Source organism: Tiliqua scincoides, chromosome 9, assembly GCF_035046505.1.
Source record: "Tiliqua scincoides isolate rTilSci1 chromosome 9, rTilSci1.hap2, whole genome shotgun sequence".
NCBI lineage: Eukaryota > Metazoa > Chordata > Lepidosauria > Squamata > Scincidae > Tiliqua > Tiliqua scincoides.
This window is the reverse complement of record NC_089829.1, coordinates 23,010,129-23,032,887: the sequence shown is the minus strand read 5'-3', so window position 1 is coordinate 23,032,887 and position 22,759 is coordinate 23,010,129. Positions and strand designations below refer to the sequence as shown.

Here is a 22,759-nt window from a genome sequence, read left to right as displayed (position 1 = left end):
TAGTATGAAACTTTTTAAATAAAAATCTGTATCTCCCCCAAATCTATATTTCCCAGGTTTTCAGGTTCCAAATAGCCACCCACGCTGCAGCCTCAGAATTTCCTTTCCAAATCCAGGTGTCCAATTGCTGGCTAAGATCAGGAGTGCAAAGGGGCATGCCTAGGCAACATAAGGGCAGGGCCAAAGCGGGGTTAGCAGAAAGTTACCATAGCTGTGATTGGACAGCAGTGTGTGTCCCCCCAAAAAGTGCCCAGCAGCTGCCTAGGCTCAAGGGGCGTGGCTGGGCACCATAAGGGCGGTGCAGGCAGATGTTACCATAGCTGTGATTGGCCAGCAGTGTCTGCATCCCTCAAATGGTAGCACCCTGGACAGGTTTAATCCCTTTAACTGGGAGGGACCTGGGAATGAGTGACAGGCCACTCCTTCAGGTCTTAGTTCATATTTTAACCCACACACACACTTTTAACCCCTTAAGAGGAGTCTAAGTGGGGGGGGGGGAGGTTTAAAATATGAAATAAGACCTGAATTGCAAAGAGCTTGAGCTCCTGACTTCACTACAACTAACAGTAAGAGTTGGCGCATGTGCAGAACCCCCAGTATGGGGAGGGTGTGGCTTTCTCTGGACCCAAGGCCTTGCATAGCAACCGCTGCTAAGAGACCTCTAGGAGGAAGCCACAGCGCAGAACTCTACCGCGCATGCGCAGCACCCCCCCCCCGCGTGAGGGGTGTGGCTTCCTCTGGAGCTGTCATGGCGGAACAAGGGTCCTCTGAGCAGGAACCGGAGGCTTTGCGGCTGAAGCGGCTGCGCGGCGGCGGCTTCTTCGCGGTGCCGGAAGCGCACCGGGTGAGTGGCGACTACAACTCCCAGAAGCCCCCAGGGCGGAAAAGTGGCTCCGCCCCCCAGGTGCCAGCATACACGTGTGCAGATAAGGGCAACACGCGTTCCGTTGTTGTGTGAATGCGCGGACACGTGTTGGTGGCGGCGGCGGCTGCCGCCTGATTCCCTCTTGAGTGGGAACCCCAGGAGCATGTGGGACCTGCAGCTGTGGGTCGGGACCCACTAGGTGGGTCTGCTCCCATGCTATGGGACTGCAAGAGCAGGGGCGCCTGGAGGCAGTGGATCGGGTGCTTGGGAAGGAGAGGTGCCACACACATGTTGACTCCACCATGTCGGAATCCAACCAACATGTCGTGAAAGTCTAAGTATAGGACCTTAGCTGGGCAGCCTCTGCCACGTGCCTGTTGGCAGGGAAGGTGGGTGAGGCAGGGCTGACCTTCGCAGGCACCCCACAGTGGACTCCCCTTTGACAAGGCTGGCTTCTCAGTATGATTAAGACAAACTGTGGGTCAGGACCCACTAGGTAGGTTGTGAGCCAATTTTAGGTGGGTCCCCATTCATTTCAGTATCTTATTTTTAATATATTACACTTGATGCCGCCATGGTACGTGACTGCATTTGGGGAAATGTGGCAGATCTGTCCTTTTAAAAGGCTGCTATACATATCAGCCATTTTCAACCACTGTGCTGTGGCACTATGATGTGCTGTGAGTGGTCCACAGGTGTGCCACAGGAATTTGGAGGGGAGGTCATTTATTATTAGGGCTAGTGGGGGGATTTGAGCCCCCCACTGGCAGCATGGTATGCCTTGTCAATTGTCAAAAAATGTCAGATTGCCAGCTGCAAGGGAGGGCATGAGGATGCAGGTCTCTTGTTATGTGGTGTACTCCCTGGGGCATTTGGTGGGCCGCTGTGAGGTACAGGAAGCTGGATTAGATGGGCCTATGGACTGATCCAGCAGGGCTCTTCTTATGTTCTTAAAAACCTGATGGTGTGCCTTGGCAATTTTACTGCCTTGTCAGGGTGCCATGAGATGAAAAAGGTTGAAAACCACTGGTAGATATGCTTTGAACAATGATAGTCAATGGGGCTTGCTCCTGGGTAAGTGTGACTAGGACTGCAGCCTCGGATTGTCAAAAATGTTCCTGCTTTATTAACAGTATTTATATACAGCTTTTCAACAACAAAAAAGTTCACAAAGCGGTTTACAGAGAAAAATCAAATGGCTCCCTGTCCCAGAAGGACTCATAATCTTAAAAGATGCAAAGAACACCAGCATATAGCCACTGGAAAAGACGCTGCTGGGGTGAGGTCCTTCTAAAAAGAGCAGCACCTACTTGAAAAGCGCCTCTTACCCAATTAACAGGGGTATGGTCTCACTTCATCACTTCACTTCATTAAGCTATTACATCACTTCAAGCTTAATGGCATCACTTCCAGTGGGCCCTGATAGGTTGTCATTCTAAAAAGTGAGTCCTGGTGCTAAAAAGTTTGAGTTACTGGTGGGGCTTGGGGCTAGGATATCTGAGAGACTACCTCTTCCATACATTCCATCCTGTCCTCTCCAGTCATCGGAGAGGGCTCTTTTACGGGTGCCACCACTGATGGAAGTGAGAGGAGTGGCAGCAAAGAGTAGGGCCTTCCCCGTCCCAGAAGGACACCATGATCGATGGTGTTGAAAGCAGCTGAGAGGTCCAAAAGGACTAGCAAGGATGCATTCCCTCCATCCAGCCCTCGGCAAAGGTCATCCACCAAGGCGACCAATGCCGTCTCCGTCCCAAAACCAGGCCTGAAGCCAGATTGAAAAGTATCAAGATAATCCACTTCATCCAAGATTCTCTGGAGCTGAGATGCCACCACCCGCTCGATCACTTTGCCTAGAAATGGGAGATTCGAGACTGGCCAATAATTATCCAATATAGAGTGGTCCAGAGAGGGCTTTTTCAGAAGGGGGCAAACCACTGCTTTCTTTAATGCCAGAGGCAACACCCCCTAACTCAAAGATGAATTTACTATCCTCTTTGTCCACTCGGCCAGTCTCTCCCGGGCAGATCTAATCAGCCATGCTGGGCACGGATCCAGCGGGCAGGCAGATGGCCTCAATCTTCAGTCCACATCCTCAGGTTCTACAAGCTGGAAAGAATCCGACAAAACAGAACTGACAGGTACCACGGGGACATCACTAGACATTGTCAACATGGAGTTCAAGTCGTGGCGAATCCGAGCGATTTTATCCACAAAGTGCCTGGCAAACATGGCATAGCAAACTTCCGTGTGTTCCTCCTAATTAGTTGGTGGGGTCTGATGGAGAAGACCCTGTACAACATGGAACAGTTCCACTGGTCGGCTCTGTGCGGATTCAATAGTGGCAGAGAAGAAGGAATGCTTCGCTGCCATCATTGCCACAGAGTAGGCCCTATAGTGGGCCCTAACCTGTGTTCAGTCAGAATTGTCACGAGTCTTTCTCCACTGTCGCTTAAGACATCTACCCTGCCGCCTCATCATCCGCAGCTCCTTGGTAAACCAAGGAGCTACGTTGACTCTGCAATGTGGCAGACGCCGCTTAGGAGCAATCTCATCCACGGCCCTGGCCAACTCCCTATTCCAGAGGTCAACCAGAGCAGAGGTCAACCAGATTCCGTCAGCCATCATGACTTCTGCCAGTGACAGACCTCTCCTTCTCTGTGAATTTGTCCAGTTTCCTCCTTAAGCCATTTCTGCCCAATGTTGCATATGTACACCTATGGGCCAGGCAAAAATGGACTCAGCAGCAAAAGCCAGGGGTTATTGCAGTGGCATGGCTAGAGGGGGTGCAAAGCACTAAGTTTTGCAGGGAGCCTCACCAATTGTGCAAGTGCCACCCCCTCTTGGAGCCATTCTGGGCGTTTTTCTTCCCCCCTCCCCAGAATAGCTCTGAAGGGGAAGGGGACAGGCTGCTTTCATGCTGTGGTGAGGCTCCTTGCAAAACGTAGTGGTTTGCACCCTCTAGCTACACCACTGGGCTATCGGCACATCTGATGGTGGTGAATGCTATTAATTCACTCTGCACAGGGTGAAGGACATTCTTTTGTCTGTCCTGAAATCATCGCCAATCAGAGGTTCCCCAGTTCTGATGTTAGAGAGAGAAATTCTTTCTGCTTCCCTGAACACATTCGTAGCTGTATAAACCACTGGCATCCCATTTCCCCGCCCCCAATCCTATATGAGCATAAGGAAAGTGGCTCTGATCTAGGCTGCCACTTGAGTGTGAAAGATGGTTTTGGGAATTGCCTTTCTGTGTTCCATGTGGAAAGATTCTGTCTTGATTTTCAGTGCCATCTTCCAGTTAGGGCTGCAGTTTTTGGGAAAGGCCTGAGGGTGGTGGTGGGGACTGGCTAGTGCTAACACCCTAGAATCTCAGTCGCACCTCATCAGGGCTGGCTCTGACCTGCCTCTCCTTTCAGCTGGGAAGATGTCGGAGTGTGAAGGAGTTTGAGAAGCTCAATCGGATTGGAGAAGGGACCTACGGCATCGTGTGTGAGTGCCCCTCTTGCTACCAAGCGTGCAGTCGAAAATCTGTGCTGTATGTGAACTGAAATGTTGGGGCTTAACTTTCTGGCAGAAGGGATAGTTCAGCTGTGTGATCTCACCACAGACACACACACCCCTCTAGACCATGACAAATAAATAAATCCAGATGTTTTTTCCTGATGAAGAATGCATTAATTTACATAGATGTGTATTTAGCTATGTGTTGTGTATTCTTCCATAGACAGGTAGAGTGAGTTATAGCATGTTTTTGACTCAATTTAATGATTACATGAACATAGGAAGCTGCTTTGCAGAGTCAGGTCATTGGTCCACCTAGTCCAGGTTTGTCCCCTCAGACTGGCAGCAACATTTTAGGGTCTCGCATCAAAGGAGGTCTTCCTCATTTATCTGCTACCTGTTACTTTTTAGCTGGAGATTTTATCTGGGACCTTCTCCATGCAAAGCATGGAGGGGGTGCTGTGACCCCCTTAGCAGTCCTGTGTGGAAAAGTCTGCAAGGGAGTAGGGTGCACAAAGCCATCAATGACAGGCAGTGCTTGAGCTGGGGTTTTCCTGGCCCCTGCTCTGTGTGGAGAGATGGAGGGCAGCTTCCCAAGACCCAGAGCTCTGACTGTACTGCCATTTCAGATCGTGCCCGGGACACCCAGACTGATGAGATTGTGGCACTGAAGAAGGTGCGGATGGACAAAGAGAAAGATGGTGAGCAGGGGAATCCAAACCCTGATGCAGTCCTGCAGGGTTGTTTTGCTTTGCTGAGTTCTGCCCTCATCTCCAGAATGACCTCTTGACATGTGACGGATCTTTGCAGGAATCCCCATCAGCAGCCTGCGAGAGATAACCCTGCTCCTGAAGCTCCAGCACCCCAACATTGTGGAGCTGAAGGAGGTGGTGGTGGGGAATCACCTGGAAAGGTATGTGTCAGTCTCTCCTAGGCAAAGAGCAGGCTCCATCCTAATCTGACATGCCAGTTAGGTGTTTTTTTCTGGCACTTTGGAATTTCCCAGAGGCTCAGACCCCATTATATTATGGCTTTAAAAGAATTACTGTGAAATCATTGTTCAAGGTGGGGACGGACAAGCAAAGACAGCCACAGGTGGGAATCTGCTGTGTGATGTGAATGATAACTGAAGAGAAAGCTAAGCGTACACATGTGTACAGAGTTGCCTTCATCAGAATCGGCCTCTTGGTTCATTTAGCTCAGCATCGTCTATGCTGAGTGGCAGCAGCTCTCGCTCAGCCCTACTTGGAGATAGTGGGGATTAAGCCTGGTATCTTCTGCGTGCCAAACAGGTGCTGCACCTCTGAGCTTTGGCTCCCCTCCCCAACACCCTTCCCAGGCCATAGTAGGTTCTGGAGCATGGCTTCATCACAGGGCCTGCTTGTCTTCCAAGTCATTGCTTAGCCCTGCCCATCTGTGCAAGTTCTCGCCTGCCTCCAGGCAGGCCCCAGACACGAGCAGTTGTGCTTCTCCTGTAGCATTTTCCTGGTGATGGGCTACTGTGAACAGGACCTCGCCAGCCTCCTGGAGAACATGCAGGCCCCCTTCTCGGAAGCTCAGGTGCGTACCGGCTAAATGGAACTGTGCCGGAGAAGAGTAGCAGCCCAATTTGCTACACAGCCTCATTTTTCTCCAGTTTAAGTTTATATTTATATATGTTTTAAGCTGTAGTATTTATTGACCCTCCTGCGTTTAATTGTGTTTTGCCTGCTTGAATTCATTGTTTTTAAATTCTGTTGTAAGCTGCCTTTGGTGCCACCTGATGGGGAGGGAAAAGGCAGGATAGAAATGTTTTGTGTAAATAAAAATCAAATAGTCGTTTTAGTTCCTTGCATTGCCTTGCTTTGGATTCTGGACCCAGGAATGGGACCAGAGAAAGCAGGGGATGTTTTATCCAGTGTTGTTTCACCCTTCATGCCCTCTCCACTGCTTGCAGGTGAAGTGCATCATCCTCCAGGTGCTGAAGGGCCTCCAGTACCTGCATGACAACTTCATCATCCACAGGTGAGAGAGTAGGGCAGGGTCCAGATGTTGGGTCGCTGCTGTGGAAACCATGCAGCTCACAGGCTTCCTTGTTCCTTTGAAATCTGAGGCGGGTGACTGCCAAAGTGCACTGGATGTGGAGAAGGGTTGCCCCGAGTTCCTGCTCTTTATGTGAGCCTCTCCTTCCTCCCATGGCAGGGACCTGAAGGTGTCCAACTTGCTCATGACTGACAAAGGCTGTGTGAAGACAGGTGAGCCGTCTAAGCACCCCTTCCCCCTAAAACGCACCTGGCTGGTTTGTCATGTAGCTGACTTGCCCCATTATGGCCCTGGCCACCTCCTCTTTTTTTTGCAGCGGATTTTGGGCTGGCTCGTGCCTATCGAGTGCCCCTGAGGCCCATGACACCCAAAGTGGTCACGCTCTGGTGAGTAGACTATGGGAAACCCTGCCAAATTGGCTGTTTACCTGTTTTTGCCAATATGCTGCTTCCCTTGAGGGCCACAGCTGAAAAGGAGGGCATTGCCACATTCCTCCCAGGCAACAGGACTGCCAGAAAGATGTCTTCACACTTTCCTTATAAGAAATACACTGTGAAATGTGTGTGATACCAACGGGGATGGGGGTTTGCTCTTTGGAAGAGTGATCCACTTTGTACCTGGAAGAAGGTGACCCTGGGAAGGTGGATAAATTGTCACTTGTGTCAAGGTGGATGAGAGCCAGGGTGGTGTAGTGTTTTGGGAGGTGGACTTAGACCTGGAAGATCCAGGTTCGAATCCCCCCTCAGCCACAAAGCTTCCTGGGTGACCTTGGGCCAGTCACTTTCTCTCAGCCTCACCTACCTCACAGGGTTGTTGTGAGGACAAAAGGAGGGGAGCAGCAATGTACACGAAGGGTGGTATAAAAATGTGAAAAATAAATAAATCCACCAACTCCCACCACTCCAAACAGAGCCGCGGGCAGATGCAGGAAATACACATTGCCTGGGTCATTCACAGTGCAGCACAGCCCTGTAAGGGGCTAGTCCAAAGCCTGGCCACTCCCCAGAATGCCCTCTCCCCTCATGTGCACAGTGCCACTTTGCCTCTGCCTCCTGCTCTCTCTTAGGGTTCAGAATGTCCTTCCAACAACTCTGAAAGGCCAGGGAAATATCATGACCCACTGTTCTTTTCATCCTTATGCAGGTACCGAGCACCGGAGCTCCTTCTGGGAACAACAACACAGACCACCGCTATAGACATGTGGTGAGGGAAGGGGGTCTGCCCCTTAGCTATGAGCAAGGGGATTGCAGGGAGGAAAACACATTCCTTTGGTTTCGGTCAGGTCCAATTGTTTGGTGGGAGGCTGGAGGAAGGGCAAGGCTGACTGGCAGATCTTTCTCCATGCTGATCTGAGTCTCCCCTGCAGGGCAGTGGGCTGCATCCTGGCAGAGTTGCTGGCCCATAAGCCGTTGCTCCCGGGAAGCTCAGAGATCCAGCAGATTGACCTGATTGTACAGCTCTTGGGCACACCCAGTGAGACCATCTGGCCGGTGAGCCCCATCCTTGCCCGCCCCCACCCTTACTCTGCTTCTCCTGCCTCTTGTTGCCCCCTTCTATACCCCACTAAAATGCAAGAGGGTAAAAACAATTTAGACTGACTGCTTGCCCAAAGACACAGCCCTTGACCTGCTCTCCAGATCCACAGAGATCAACCACTGCAAGAAGTCCTAGAGCGCTGCAGCTTCAAACAGGCCCAAGCCTATGCTTTATTCAGTGCCTCTTCCTGTATCCACATTGCTTCCAGGGCTTCTCCAAGCTGCCACTGGTGAGCCAGTATACCTTGCGCAAGCAGCCCTACAATAATCTGAAACACAAATTCCCATGGCTGTCGGAGGCTGGGCTTCGCCTACTCAACTTCCTCTTCATGTATGACCCCAAGAAAAGGTAACTGAGTGCAGAGGCTTGGAGGCCCACAACACACCTGCCTGCCAAGTCCTGTGTGTTGGGAGAGGGATGATTTCAGCTCTCTAGGACGTCACTTGGTGGGTGCCTCTGCTTTGGCCAACAGTACAGTCAGAAAGGGGCAGCAGACCTGCTACAAAAGACCCCATTTGTCTTTTCCTTTCATTTGCCTCCTCTTCCCAGAGCAACGGCTGGAGATTGCCTGGAGAGCTCCTACTTCAAGGAGAAGCCTCTGCGTAAGTTTCACCTGCACCCTCCTTTCCTGATTGCACCTTCGTCGAGCAATACCTGATCTGTCTTCTCTCTTTCCAGCCTGCGAGCCTGAGCTCATGCCAACCTTTCCCCACCATCGTAACAAACGGGCTGCCCCAAGTGCCAGTACTGAGTGTGTGGGCAAGCGCAGCCGACCCTGAGACTGTCAGTCATGGGACCAGGACAGGAGGTGTGCTGGTGACTTGGCCTTCTCGGCAAGGGGCAGGGCAGTTCTGTGGCCGGAAAGTTGGGCCTGAGCACAGAAGAGTCACATTTCCACTGTCCCATGGTACAAGCTCTTATGTGACTTTGGGTAGGTTTCTGGGAATGCACAAATAAAAATGGTCTGGCTGGATCAGGGTCAGCATCCAAAAAAGAAATTAAGGTAAATGTATCATATTAGTATCAAATGAATAGTTAAAAAGGAAGCTGCAATTGGTTAATCTGGCTCAATATAGTCTATAGAGCAATGCTTTTCCAAGGTTCTGGGCATGGATCTATGCCAGGCCTTCCTAGAGACTGAACCCAGGGCCTTTCCCGTGCAAGGCAGGGACTCTGCCATTCCTCTTTCGATCTACTGTCTAAACTTGGAAGTGTCTTTTTGCAGAATACAACTAGAAGAAACAAGCTTTAGAAGAAAATGGAAGCTGATTTCTGTACCCAGAAGCTCTTGTGCCCTTTCTGTGCAATCTTAGCATTTCCTGCAGACACTGGCTGCCATCTGTGGATAGTTGAACCCCTTGAATAATCTCTCTGAAATATGGGGTGGTGACTGGGAGGAAAGCCTTTGAGCTCCCCTAATGAGAACAAACTGGAAGAAGGACCAGGGCCCCAACCTGGAGCCTACCTTGTTATAGAACTTGCATTTCTCTTTGAAAGGACAAAGCACAGAAGAGGCAGTAACAGAAGCTACCACCAACACTCAAGCAAGCTGCCAGGAGTCTTTGACTGATGTTGAGATGAACGCTGCCTCTCAGGCGAACAGGTACCCTGCTGGCCCACACCAGTTACCAATAGGGGAGCCAACTTGGTTAGCTGTGCCAGGGATTCTAGACACAGCGGAGACTGCAAGGCAGAATAGCTGACGTTAAGCAACCACAGCTACATTCCCTTCCTTCCTTCCCAGCTGCAAAACTTGTGGGAAAGGGGTGGGAGATGCTGTAATAAAGTCATTTGTTGCTTACTGCTGTGTTGTGTGAATGGAGGGGACATGTCAAGGCTGCAGCAAGCTCTGTGAGGAGAACAGAAAAAATATTACCAATCCCTAGGGGGCAGCCTTAAATACACACTCACACAGCAGGGGGAAGAGGAAATACCTGAAGTCCCTTGGCACCAGCAGCCCATTTTTAGCAGCCCAGACACCTTCCTCCCACACAGTTTCTGCAGGAGATGCTGCTCGCAGCAGTGGCATGGTCTTTTCTCCATCATGCTGTGGGCTGTTTGGCATGTTTGTGGGGGGAAGGGGCTAAGAGTGTGGGTGTGGCAAACGCCCCCTCCCAGCAAAGCTGCCTCCTTGCCCAACTTAGACTAAGAGTGCCAGCCTTGATGGTGGTTCTGGCGTTCAGAGCTGTGCTGTATCCTAGCAACAAAGCCCAGCTCTCCTCCAGAGCCTAGAAGCTGCCCACTTGGAATGGTCAGATAGCAGCAGAGAGGAGGAGCACAGCCGAAGCACAAAGAGGAAAGTGACAGTATGCCAGTCACACTGACCTGTTCTACTCCTGCAAACACCAACCACGATGGAGCGGGTAACTCTTTTGAATGCAAACCACCTGCTATGTCACTGAGCTAGGATATTGGAATTGGTCTACCAAGGGGTCAAATCTAGAACAGTAATTTTTTCCAGGTTCCAAATACCTCACACAACTGTGTGTGTGTGTGTGTGTGTAATGCATCCAGAGAATCAGGCAGGTTTTTGTTTTGGTTTACTTAGTGTATTTCACACTGTACCTCATGTAAGAAAGACACTAGCTTAGTTCTTCCATCATATCAGGAAGAGATGCACCACTTGGCTTCTACCGCAAAGAAGGGCTTCCCTGCAACAGAAGCTGTGCACGTGACCCACAAGGGGCCAGGAGGGAGGTGCAAAAGCATCTCTACTCTCAGGCCACCTGAAGACCTCCCCATTTTGAAAAGGCAGGCAAAGTTTTGGAATGTTGGAACAGGTTCACCTGTGAGGCACCCACCTTCCACAACACAATCTGTGAAACATGTATCTGGCCCAAAAACAGTCATGGGGTCTGCCGCGCATCACGCCTCCCCAGTCCAATCAGCTCCTCCCACTAGGTGCAGTGTGCAGGACCAGCAAAACAAGGCAAGGGGAGGGGAGCAAAGCCACTCCAGGTGGTACAGGCCTGTCCCTCTATTCCACACATTTTCAGAACAGGAGCTGGGAAGAAGACTGTTTCAGATTATGGGAGGAGAAAAGCCTGGGAGACAGCAGAAAAGCAAGTTTTGTGTGCCAGCTTCTGGATGAAGGAGCGTTGGAGCAGAGGAGGTGGCAACTGTGCTGCCAGAGTCCAGCCCACATGGCCCAGGAGGGACCTGCAGCTACTGCCAGGCTCCACCCCCCTCGTGCAGCAGCTTGTCCATCTCTGTCCGCTGCAGCCAGAGGCGTTGCTGCTTCTCGCTCTGCAGCTCTTCCATGCGGTGGCTGCCCCGGCACAACTGCGCCACATCACAGCTGCTGCTGTGTAGCAACCGGCAAGTGTTGCAGCAGGAGGAGGGGAGGGCGCCTGGGCGCAAGCACAGGTGCAGGTGGTAGCGAGGGGGTTCTGCTGTGGCCATCCCTGCAGCCAGCCCTGGAGATCGTCTTAGGCCAGCAGGACTGAGCTGGGGGCTACGTGGCTGCCTGGCGGCTGGTGAGGCAGGGCCACTGGCTCCATGGGACTGGGAGCTGGGGCTGTCATAGTGAGGGCTGGGACACAGAAGCCAGCTTCCTGGCTGCGTGAGGGAGTCTGTGTCAGTCGTTCTGCTAAGCTCACGCCTCAGGGAGATGAATGAGAAGGAGGTCTCAGGGTCAGGCCCCTCCAAGCCCAGGATTCCATTGCCATAGGGCTGCTCCTGGCCTGATGCCCAGATTGTGCCCCTGTTCTCCGTGAGACCCTGAGGGCTGTGCAGTTGCTGCTCCCGGCTCTGCAGCCTGGGGCTGCTGCGCTCACACAGAGGAAGTTGATGTGGTGAGGGCACCCGGGCTCCTGAAGGCTCCCGATATGGGCTCTGTGCTTCCTGGGTCTCTCGGTACAGATCCACCCCATCGGCCGGCTCCACCCGCAGCTCCCGGCCCCTTGGCCAGCGAACCAGGCTCTGCAGCTTGGCCACACAGCCCTCCAGGCTACCCTTCATCTCCCTCCGTGCTTGCAGCAGCTCCTCAGATGACACGCCGCATGGCTCCAGCTCTTCCACAATCTTGCCCAGGATCTCACACTCCACTCTTGCTGCAAAAAAGCCACAGGCTGCCCAGAGGAGGTTGGCCCCAGAGGGCGGCTGGGAGATCACCAGGTGGAGGTCGTCTTTCTGGATGTAGCCCAGCCGTCGGAAACTCCTGGCAAGGTCAGCATCTGAGAGGATTCCCTGGAGTACGTGCACATAGACCCCAGAGAAGGTCTGCAAGAAAAGATATGTAAGCTCCCTGACTCTCAAGGCACAGCACTGCATTCTGCTGCTACAGTCTCTACCTCCCCCCCCCCCACCAACCCAGTAATGCTCACTTTTATGGTGGTAAATTCTTTGCGCCAGGGGAAGAAGTACAGGTTGATGGCCGCCAGCTCCAGCACCTCAAAGGCCTTGCAGAGGTTCTGCAGGGTCACCCCCAGGTCTAGCTGTCCCCGCAGCGCAGTGGCAAGCATGGCAAAAGTGTCGTCCCCTTGCAGCGCACAGTGTAGTTCTGGATCCTCCAGCAGGTGGCACCACAGCAGCTCCTTCAGAGAGGAGTCATTGCAGACTCCAGTGTGGCCCCTTCGAAAATCCCTCTCCAAGCACCTGCGGTATTCCTCCTGTAGCGCAGTGCTGGGAGTCATCCTGCAAAGGAGGAAGAGCCAAGTCACAAGACCATTCTCACTGGAAACCTCAGTAGTGCCCAGACCCTTTTAGGCAGTCAAATTGTGCATTGCAGGGTGATGCGATCAGAAGGGAAGTGAAACACTTGGAAATATAGACAGAAAAGCAAAAAATGGCACATAGCACAATGTTTGCTACATTTGCTGTGGCACTGACATACTATTTTCTCACCAGGAAAAATGTGTGGGTTAAATCCAAGTTTTGTTTCAAAAGCCATTTCACACCCACTCCAAAAATAGGAACATCACCACCTACTTGTGAATTAGTCTAGCCTGCATGAATGTTCTCACTTCTCAGTTTTCATGTTCAGTGGCCTGTAGGAGCTTTTCATTTTCCATATATATTATATATGAGAGAGAGAGAGATGTCATGTTGGTCACAACAGCTCTGCTCCCTAACCCTGACTGCCCAAGACTTTGGCCAACACACCTGGCCACTTGCAAACCTCTCAGCACATCCACAAGAACTTAACATTCCTTTTTCTTTTTTAATAGATGGTAGAGATGGCCAGCTTTCTGCCCCAGAGCCTCAAATTCTGGCTACCCACACCGACATACAAATGGTGTCTGCGACTAGGCCTGGATGACTTTCACAATCATCTTCTCACTCTTCCCAAACTGTTGCACACTGGTTTATACCTATTCTTTTTTCTCAGAAGCTTCCCGCAAACAGCTTTTGGGCACAAGCCAGTTAGCGCTGTTGTCTTAGCTGGTACAAAGGAATAATCAAGGACCCAGCATTGATTTGATAGGGTACAGCTCCCCACCCCATAGTAGTTCCCCATACCGTACTGCAGCTAAGACATGTGTCCAAAACAGACCAGATCCTTCCCCCATCTGTCTGTTCTTCCGTTTCCCCCTCTTCCTCTGCTGTCCGCCTTGTAGTATACATTGTAAGCACCTTAGGGCAGGGAGACAGGGACCTCTTCCCCTTTACAACAAGTGGTGCACATCAAAGGAGCAAAACTCACAGACCACAAGCCTTGACTTCCACATTACCTTCCAACAGGCCACTCATACAGGCCCATTAAACACACTCTTTCTCCCCTTTTGCAGGAGAAACTGAGAGGAGGAAAAGCCATGTCAGTCTCCCAATAATGTGTATTTTTTCCAGTCCCAACTGTATAATACTCCAGGGCTGGAGTGCTCACATGTGCTCTGGTGGAAGGGGGGAGGGAGATCATTTCCTAGGTTGGCAGTAATTATGGTGGACAGAGGATGGAGCTACTGGCTGCTGGGGGGAGGAGGGCTGCCCAAACTATCCTTCGGCTTTGTAGCAGGACTCTGCTGGGCCTCTCCTTTCCCATTGTGATCTTGCACCCACTGCCCCAGCAGCCTCAGCCTCCCTCTCTCCATGTGCCTAGCAGCTCAACAGCCACCATGTAAACCTCAGCCTCCATATGGTGCTAACTGGGCTGGCTGCAGCTTGTGAGCAAGGCGTGGGCAGTCCCTGCCTGACAAAGAAAGTGTGGGGGTGAAGGCATGTTTCCTTTCTGGCCCTGTTGTCCTTGTCCTCCTTGGTGCTCTGCTTCTCTCTCTCTTGTTTCATTCTTCCTTGAGCTTCTGCCTGTCCTTCCCCAAACACTACAGCAGGCAGCAACATCTCTTTCTGAACATGTGGGGATTAGATCACGTGCAGTGACCACTGAACTGAGCAGAGTGTTTACCCAAAAAAGCACATGGCTATAGTCTGGAAGCACAGCTGCAGCTAACACATCACTCCAGGGCAGCCTCATCAGCCTTCCTGCAGCATCAAAGGTGCTGCCATTACGACACTTTGAAATCAAGGACACACCAGCAGCTCTAAAACTCAGACAGTTGAAGTGCTAAGTTCAGCAAGGGAAAGCCCCTCAGAGCCTCCAGGCAGCAAACCTACCCCTAAACTGCCAAGGGAGTCAGCAGATTTGCTTTGCGAGGGGCAGAGCAGGTGGCAAGGAAGGAAGGAGACCCTGGAGCTCAGGGAAAGGTTCCTCCTGGGTCACCTCCAAAAGGGTTTCATTTGGCCAAAACCACTTTTTAAGTTTGTTCTCTTGTTTTCTAATGATGTTCTTTGGCTGTGTTTTGTTTCCAACCTGTCTAGTTTTATTTGATTTTAAATTTGTACAACCCCTATGAAGTGGTGATACAGGAAGGGGAGGAATTGGCGGCTTTGGTTTTGCATTTAGGAAGAAGGCAGGGGGGAGAAGAAGGACAGCATACCTGACTGCATGACTTCAGGCTACTCAAAGCCCAACCTACCTCACAGGGTTGTTGTGAAGATAAGGGCAGGGGAAAGAACTACGTCTGCTGCCTTGAGCTCCTTAGACTCTTCGAGAATTGGCAGGCTGTAAATATCCTCATTAATGTGGTGACAGAGGGCAGAATGCAGAAAGCTGTCTCTGACCAAGTTAACCTCGAGCTGCCTACCCCGGATGGCAGCAACTCTCCAGGGTCATGGGCAGAGAAGAGCTTTTCCCACTAAGCTACACAAGAGCCTCTTAGCTACCCCCCCCCCCCCGGGACCTTTGGTGTGCAAAGTAACTGCTCTCCCCACACCCTGTGCAGGAAGAGAACTTTGACAAAACAGCATAGCCCTCCAACTGTGGCCTCAAGAGCCTCAGCTGTGGCAGAAGGCAGTCCACTCAGACAGGTGCCAGACCTTGCTGAAAAACCGGTCTGAAAGAGAGCACCACAGCTGGCCCAAGACTTTGTAGGAGTGCTGCCAGGCCACCTCATGATAGAGCCACCCCTGCTTTGGAGGCAGAAGTCCCTGCTCTGGTCTCTGGTGGTTGCTCCAGAAGGGTTCAAGAAAGGTCCCCAACCTGACATCCTGCAGAGCTGCTACCAGCCTGGGCTGGCACTCCTTCAACCAGCAGGAGGAAGACCCAGGCTTGGGTGGCAGCAGCATCCTTGATCCCTATCTGGATGACTCCCCTCCTGCGACCACCATAGTGCTGAGGTGACCCCTCCTCTTGCACCTCTTGCCCACCACAGACCTGGGGTGCCTCTTGCCCATCCCAGTCTTGGGGTGACCCCCTCCTGTGCCTCTTGCCCACCACAGTCTTGGGGTGACTCACCCTCCTGCCCACCACAGTCCTGGGGAGACCCTCCCTCCTGCAACTCTTGCACACCACAGTCTTGGGGTGACCCCCTCCTGAGCCTCTTGCCTACCACAGTCCTGGGGGAGCTGCTGTCACCCTGGGAGTCTTCAGGTTGCCCCCCTGGGGGGGGGTGGGCTCCTGGTCACAGGCTGCCACAGACCAAGCCCTGAAGGAGAACAAGGGGGGGGCGAAGCCTGGGGGTGGTCCCCCTCCCAGGATGCGGTTGCCTGGCCACCCGCCCGAACCATACCTATTGGGATTCGAACCCAGCACCCCGCGCTCCCCTCTCACCTGCCAGCACTGTCTCGCTCAGACCCCGCGATCCAGCCTACTCCCCCTCCCGTCCTGCTCCCTTCCGTCACTTCCAGATCCCCTGTGCTCCGCCCCTCCCCTCCCTGATGTCATAGCCCAGAGCCCTGGAATTAACTCTTTCCCTGCTGCACAGCTTCAGGGAGGGGTGCTTTCTTTTCTCGCAGTGGCCCACCAGATGCCACAGACCACAAGAGACCTGCATCCTGGTGCCCTCCCTTGCACCTGGCACTCTGAGTCAGCCTGCTTCTAAAACCAGGAGGTTGCACAGACCCATCACGGCTTGTAACCTGGGATGGACCTTTTCTCCAGAAATCTGTCCAATGCCTTTTTTAAAGGCATCCAGAACAGACGCTGTCATCCTGTGGCAAGGAGTTCCACAGATTAACGACATGCTGGGTAAAGACATATTTCCTTTTGTCTGCTCTAACTCTCCGGACACTCTTGATGTGCCATGAATTGAAAAGAAACGGGATGGCATGGAGCAGAAAGGCAGCCAGCCGACCCCTTTGTAAAAGGCTGTACCATCCTTGAAGGCTCATTCATAAGAACATAAGAAGAGCCTTGCTGGATCAGGCCTAGGGCCCATTTCATCTAGATTCCTGTATCTCACAGTGGCCCACCACATGCCTCAGGGAGCACACAAGACCACAAGATACTTGCATCTTGCTGCCATTCCCCTGCATCTGGCATTCTATTTACCCTCGCACTCCCCAATGAAGACACCAGACAGCAGCTTAGGTTTAACTTGGATCACTTATTTTAAACACAGTCACCAATTCTTAATGCATGAAACCTGCTAAGCACAACTTCCCTCCCTCACCAGCCTGGGGCAGGTAAAAAAAAAACTACTATCCACGGCCAGTTCGGATGGCAGAAAAAAAATCCTACCCAGCCCTCACGACGTAACCAGTTAGTCTCAGACTTGTACATACCCATCATGGCTTATCACCTGTGATGGAGTTTTCCTTGAAGACGGAGGCTGCTGTCCTTGCAAGGAAGCCAGTCCCACAGCATTCAGAGTGTACAAAGCACTCTTTTATTTCAGCACTTGCATTAATGATGCACTGTGAGGGTTTTTTTTTTAATTTTAGGAAGGAAAGGAAGTTTCCAGCTTAGATTCACAGCCCAATCCTATGCATGTCTACTCATAATCAATTCCCACTGAGTACAATGGGACATACTCCCAGGTAAGTGTAAAGAATTGCAGCCTAAATGGTTCCATGTCTCTAAAGGGCTCACAATCTAAAAAGATGCAGAAGAAGCACCAGCAAACAGGCACCAGAGCCCGCCCAGGAGTGGTGGGGCAAATCACAGGACCGCAGTTTGGGGGAGCAGATGCCAGCTCCAACCTTCCTCTCCCCACCATCCCCCAGGCAATCTTACTTCATGATTTATTTCAAATATTTCTACTCTGCATTTCCCCTTCAAAACTTCAAGGCACAAACCTGAAAAACATAAAAACCAATCCGTTTGTGGGTTGAAAACAGCACCTCACTGCTTTGGCACAGAAACAAATTTGGCAGCTTAGAAAGATACACAAACCACAAGAATAAAACTCCAGCTGGGGAAGGAGTTCAGTCCTTGTCTACTCCCCCCCCCCCCCGCACGGCCTGACGATCCTGTTAGCATTGTCATGATTCCTATGGCGCCACTCAAGTGCTTGGCTCCTTGCCCATAATGAGAGGGCAGATGCCTGTCCTGACAGGCTTGCAATCTTCTAGACCAGTGGTTCCCACACATTTAGCACTGAGGCCCACTTTTTAGAATGAGAATCTGTTGGGGTCCACCAGAAGTAATGTCATAACATCATCCAGCAAAATTTTTTTTAACAATCCTAGGTTACAATTCTACCCACACTTCCCCAGGAGTAAGTCCCATTGACTATTATTGTTAAAAGCATATATATAGTACCTGTAAAGATCTGTAACATTTCCCCAAATGCAGTCATATACCATGGTAGCATCAAGTCTAATATATTAAAAATAAAATATTGAAATGAATGGGGACCCACCTGAAATTGGCTCACAACCCACCTAGTGGGTCCCGACCCACAGTTTGAGAAACACTGTTCTAGACAGATGTAAACAACAACAGTAAAGAAGGGAGAAGAAATGGGGGCATGGGCAAGAGGGTTTTTATGCTGTGGTTTCTCTTGCTTCCTAGAAATCTTGACTTTTTGCCTGTATGCTGAGTCCTCTTTCTTTTCATTGGCCTTCCTTTGGGCCCCAGATGTGAATAAAATACAGCCCAGTGATGCCACCATCAAAGATGTAGGAAGGTTCCTCATCATGGTTTGGAAGCCCTGTCCTTGAGAATGGAGGCCACAGGACATGGCATCCCAGAGACCCATCATCCGTGGCCTCATTCGACAGGTATGCTTCAGTGTGAGCAACTTATACATATTCCAGGGTCTGGTTTCTTGTGACTCTGGGAAACCTGCAAGAGGCAAGATTTTGTGTTCTGTACATCTGGGAGATCAAGGCAGCCTCAGCCTTCTCTGCCAGAGGAGGAGGAGGTGGGGATACAGGGTGGTGGGTGGGTCTTGCTTCCTCGGAGGTGGGGCTGGTGGGTGTCTTCCCTACTTATGTGCCTGCATAGGAAGGGCTGCCCTACTTGCCATCATTCTGTGGCTGTCTCATAAGAAGGGTGGTCTGCCTGTCCTTGCCCCAGGATGTCTGCCACGTCCGACCGGCTGGCGGTGGTACTTGGTGGAGCAGGCACGGTGGGGTCCGGGATTGTCAAGTCACTGCTGGAGAAAGGTAAGACTCTGCTGCTGTATCCCGGCTCACAGACGCCTGGCCCAGGGAGCAGCAACTTTGTTCCTGTGTGTCCTGTGCATGTGTGAACTCTGTGCATTACAGGTTCAGCCACAGTCCAAATCTGGCCTGCCCCAACATGTTGACCTGCCTCCCATGATGTTCTGGCGTGTGAGAGGGTGTGACGTGGATCATTTCTTCAAAGAGGTGTTAGAGTTTCAACCTCTCTTGAAGCTCTGATCTCCTGACTTCAGACATGGATATACTGTATTAGGAAGACAGTATTGTGGCTACTCCATGGTGAAAGAAAATGCACTTGGTGCATGCCCAGAGGTACTCTCATTTCTGTTATGTTCCAGATCTGCACTCTGGCTTGAAAAACAGCTCCTAAAAATGAGTCTTGGTTCAGATTATGTCTCGCTGGCTGGTTCCCTGGAAGTCCATCAGATGTGGGTACTGAGCCAACAGGATGCTGCAAGATCCTCTCTATGCTGCTTTGTGCCTGGAGGGTTTGGTCTGCCCTGATGCCTTGTTGTCATCTGTGCAGGCTTCCGTGTTGCCGTCATTTCCCGAGATGGAAGCAGACTGGAGAAACTGAGGCACTTTTTGCCTGCATCAACCCATGACCGCCTGCACACACTTGTTGGAGATGTGGGTAAGGTCTTGGTCAGCCACAGCATTGCAAGTGAATCTCCTACCCAATCATAAATATGCTAGCATCTGAGGTACTTCACAAATCAAATGTGATGATGACCCAGAACTGAGCATGTGAAGAAAAAATGAATCAGAATAAGTGTTCTGATTGAGAGGAGGCAAATTTGAATCTGTTACAAGGAACTCAAGTTTAGAGCATGAGCCTTAATGAGCAGGAAATTGTTATCTTGCAGTTCCCTCACCTTGAGCAGACACTTCACCACAGAGTGTAATTCTCTTGCCTGGAGGTGGCATTTTCCCAGCATGCACGGCTTAGTTTGACTTGTCACCTGTCTGCTAAGTGTTAGAGACCCCCCTCTGGCCAACTCTACCCGTGCAGTATGCTGCAATGGCCCTTGACCATCTCCTAATGCAGGACTCTGCAATCCTGTGGTGCAAGTACACATGGAAGGCTGCAGGAGCTCAGCTATGCCACACTGACATTGGGCTAATATGACATTGGGACCAGAGAATGTCTCTAGCTGTGGGTCTCTCTCTTCTGGAAGAAGAGACTTTGGGGAGAGAAATTCTGGCTGCTTGGCCATTTGGGTGAAAGGGGAGGGCTGGTGCAGTCTACTGGGATGCAACTCCTCCTCCCCATGTATCCCACCCAGGTTCGGAAGAAGGAGCAGAAACAGTCCGAGGAGCTCTACTGAAGAGTGTTGGGCAGGTTACAGATGTGGTCTCCTCTCTGGGCTTCAGCTGGTGGCAAGGAGGCCCCCCTCACGCCCAGTCCTTGAAGGAGCTTCACCGGGTAAGCAGAGAAGGCAATCACTTTGTGTTTTCAAATTCTGTTTATAGCAATAGACTTTTCTTTCTTTCTTTCTTTGTCTTGCATTCTGAGTCATTCTACTAGTTCTGCTTATTGCATATGCAGTACATTAAGAATTTTGCATCTGTTAATGAATTAATATATATTAATTTCCATATATGTTATGCTTGATAGAGATTGAAAGAACAGGTCCCTGCCCCAAACAGCTTACAATCTATAGACAATAATACAGGGAGAAGGGAAGGGAAATAAAGGTAAACATGGGAAGAATATGCATTTTAATACAAGAAGACACAGTCCTGACCTGACAGACTACTACATACAATTCATTACTGGAGACAGGGTGCACATTTATGCACTTGCATATGTGTCTCCTTCTTAAAATGCTCTCAGAGTGCTTGGTGGGGATTCTTCTGCATGTGGGGTGATCACAGTTGTGTGCCCCCATTTCCCCACCCATCTTGCATCTTGTTGGCAGGTCCTGGACACTCTGCTTCTCAGCACCTTCACATCCTGGAAGGCGTTCTTTCCCCTGGTCAAGGACAACCCCAATGCGACCTATACCTTCATCACAGGTGAGGAAAAAGTCAAGCTGAGCCTCTGCAGTGAAGATCCTCCCTGGGAGAGAGACCCTGGGACTCCAGACAGTTGGCAAGCCATGTTCTTTGACCCTTTTGCCACCCTTGTCCCAGCTGTGTAAGGCAAGTCAGCAGAGATGAAAATGTACTCCATAAAGTTCAAAGACCACCATTACTTCCCACCTACTGGAACTGAGTCCTGGTGCTCAGTCTAAGTTCCAGACCTAAGCCTCGCCTCAGGTGAAACCTTGGGTGGGCAGGCATGATCTGGCAACTCAGAGCTGATGGGCAGCAGCTGGACTGGGCTGGGATTGAGTGTTGTCCAGAGGGAGGGAAGACAGGACAAGACAGGCAGCCTCTGCAGCCAGCACTACCCCATTCCAATATGTTGACTTCTCTGCTCTAGGAGGGGCTGGTGAGCGTCTTCTCATGCCAGGCACTGGCTTCCTGACCCTGGGGGCAGCAGGCGCGCTAGCCTTTTGCCAGGTGCTACGTGAGGAGTATCCTGATGTTCCCTGCAAGCTGAATGAGGTCAGTGCCTGGCTGGTGGCCAGTTTGGGTGAGCATTTGCTGCTCACTTGTTCCTCAGGCCTAACGCCCTGTTGTGGGGTGTTCAGCCTCTCCAGGGCTGCTTTTCTTGGGAGGTGAGGTGAGGGTATCTTTCTGAAACTTATCTTGATGCATGCCGAGATACATCCCTGCCTGTGATTGTTGACCCTCCAGCTCCACCCCCCTCAACCAGTCCCTGGTCTCCTGCCCTAAAGCGACTCTACCCTTACTCCCTGGTTACCCCCAATGCCTGGAACTGTCTCCCTGAGCACCTGCACAATGTTGGCTCTCTTACTTTGTTTAAAGCCCCCCCCCCCCATTTCCCTTCTCCACAAAGCCCTTGACACAATCCCTGAGCGCCTATATCTCCTGTAACGGAGCTGAAGTACCTACCTCCTACAGGGGTTCTGTGCATGCTCTGGACCAGATTTTGCTTGCCTCTGCAGGTGAAGCTCAATATGGGGGTGACAACACCAGAGCGCCTGGGCCCAGGCTATGGGAGCCACCTGGAGGTGGGCCAGGCAGTGGCCTCCCTGGTCGAAAAGAGGCGTGTCTCCCACAAGGTGCTGAGCGTGGGCACTCCTGCAGACCTTAAGACCCTCACGGCAGAGGGGAAGCTGTGAGCCCTCAGTTGGAAGAACAACAGCCATACCACTCCCTGCCCTCCTGCCAACCCCTTTTGTGTCCTTGGTTCCTCGCTGGGGAAGGGAAGGGTACTTCTCTGGTCCAGGCAGGGGGGGGGGGCTGATGGCAGCTGGGCGGGCAGGCTCCCCATCCACCTTCAGTACTAGCTGATGATAGACAGGTTAAAGTGTTCATCAACATGGACACACAGAGTGGTCTCCAGTGAGGTACAAGGGAAGAAACAGAAAGGGATCCCTGGCTCACCCTTTCCCAACTGCCCCTTCCCAGAAAACCTCCATTCATCCTCTTGCCAGTCATGGCAGCAGAGACAACTACAGCCAATTCTACATCAAGCATGCCTGACGTTGCAGTGGGGTCTAGAGGGCTTATAATACATATTCGAGAGGGATGCAAGGAGAGGTCAGGCAGCAACTGCCAAAGTGAGAGAGGTGGCAAGATGGGGACATTCTCAACTTTGGAGGCTGCTGAGCATTTGAGGGCTTGGTTTTGAGTGGCATCTGCAGTGAGCCCATCTCTAGCCCACAGGAGACCAGAGTGCGCACCTGTTAACCAAAAGGCATTCCGCTCTCAGTCCTGCCTGCTGCCGGTCCCTTTCCTAGCCAGAGCCCTGCCTTGAAAAAGGCTGCATGCACCCTCGCAGCTCAGAACCAGGAACAAGCAGCCATACCGGACACCACCCTACAAACCAGTTCCCATCCCCATCGTCCTACGGGCCCTGTGCGATAGTGTTTGTCATGCTCTTGCACCTTTTAATAAACATTTTATGGTATTTAACAA

The 22,759-nt window shown here is 51.5% G+C and overlaps 3 protein-coding genes across 5 annotated transcripts; 2 read left to right on the top strand and 1 right to left on the bottom strand.

The window, feature by feature from the left end:
• Window positions 1–734: 734 nt before the first annotated feature.
• On the top strand, window positions 735–9,725 carry CDK10 (cyclin dependent kinase 10). 2 transcript variants are annotated; one of them, XM_066636935.1, is made up of 14 exons: window positions 735–844; window positions 4,282–4,354; window positions 4,996–5,067; window positions 5,177–5,279; window positions 5,845–5,926; window positions 6,303–6,370; window positions 6,548–6,600; window positions 6,705–6,774; window positions 7,532–7,591; window positions 7,755–7,878; window positions 8,133–8,272; window positions 8,474–8,526; window positions 8,603–8,732; window positions 9,150–9,725. In XM_066636935.1, exons 1-13 carry the CDS (start codon window positions 749–751, stop codon window positions 8,701–8,703), a joined length of 1,095 nt encoding a protein of 364 aa, XP_066493032.1. In that variant the 5' UTR covers window positions 735–748; the 3' UTR covers window positions 8,704–8,732; window positions 9,150–9,725. The 2 variants fall into 2 exon arrangements, with proteins under 2 accessions (XP_066493032.1, XP_066493031.1); XM_066636934.1 differs by having other exon boundaries at window positions 8,603–9,725.
• A 742-nt stretch (window positions 9,726–10,467) lies between these two features.
• SPATA2L (spermatogenesis associated 2 like) lies at window positions 10,468–16,035 on the bottom strand. The gene is made up of 3 exons (XM_066637656.1): window positions 15,969–16,035; window positions 12,250–12,559; window positions 10,468–12,145 (listed from the first exon to the last, which is right to left on the bottom strand). Exons 2-3 carry the CDS (start codon window positions 12,556–12,558, stop codon window positions 11,090–11,092), a joined length of 1,365 nt encoding a protein of 454 aa, XP_066493753.1. The 5' UTR covers window position 12,559; window positions 15,969–16,035; the 3' UTR covers window positions 10,468–11,089.
• A 264-nt stretch (window positions 16,036–16,299) lies between these two features.
• On the top strand, window positions 16,300–22,042 carry LOC136660078 (farnesol dehydrogenase-like). Of its 2 annotated transcripts, none has more exons than XM_066637084.1 (7): window positions 16,300–16,385; window positions 18,219–18,361; window positions 19,293–19,400; window positions 20,053–20,192; window positions 20,689–20,785; window positions 21,195–21,319; window positions 21,784–22,042. In XM_066637084.1, the coding sequence occupies exons 2-7, from the start codon at window positions 18,304–18,306 to the stop codon at window positions 21,958–21,960; spliced, it is 705 nt and encodes a 234-aa protein (XP_066493181.1). In that variant the 5' UTR covers window positions 16,300–16,385; window positions 18,219–18,303; the 3' UTR covers window positions 21,961–22,042. The 2 variants fall into 2 exon arrangements, with proteins under 2 accessions (XP_066493181.1, XP_066493180.1); XM_066637083.1 differs by lacking the exon at window positions 16,300–16,385 and adding an exon at window positions 18,660–18,748 and having other exon boundaries at window positions 18,323–18,361.
• Window positions 22,043–22,759: the final 717 nt, after the last annotated feature.

Coding starts and splice junctions, on each gene's coding strand:
- CDK10 (XM_066636935.1), top strand. CDS start 749: ATGGCGGAACAAGGGTCCTCTGAGCAGGAACCGGAGGCTTTGCGGCTG. Junction 845..4,281: donor CGGTGCCGGAAGCGCACCGG/GTGAGTGGCGAC, acceptor CTCTCCTTTCAG/CTGGGAAGATGTCGGAGTGT. Junction 6,775..7,531: donor CCCAAAGTGGTCACGCTCTG/GTGAGTAGACTA, acceptor ATCCTTATGCAG/GTACCGAGCACCGGAGCTCC.
- SPATA2L (XM_066637656.1), bottom strand. CDS start 12,558: ATGACTCCCAGCACTGCGCTACAGGAGGAATACCGCAGGTGCTTGGAG. Junction 12,146..12,249: donor AAGAATTTACCACCATAAAA/GTGAGCATTACT, acceptor CTTTTCTTGCAG/ACCTTCTCTGGGGTCTATGT.
- LOC136660078 (XM_066637083.1), top strand. CDS start 18,661: ATGTCTGCCACGTCCGACCGGCTGGCGGTGGTACTTGGTGGAGCAGGC. Junction 18,749..19,292: donor CAAGTCACTGCTGGAGAAAG/GTAAGACTCTGC, acceptor TCATCTGTGCAG/GCTTCCGTGTTGCCGTCATT. Junction 21,320..21,783: donor TTCCCTGCAAGCTGAATGAG/GTCAGTGCCTGG, acceptor TTGCCTCTGCAG/GTGAAGCTCAATATGGGGGT.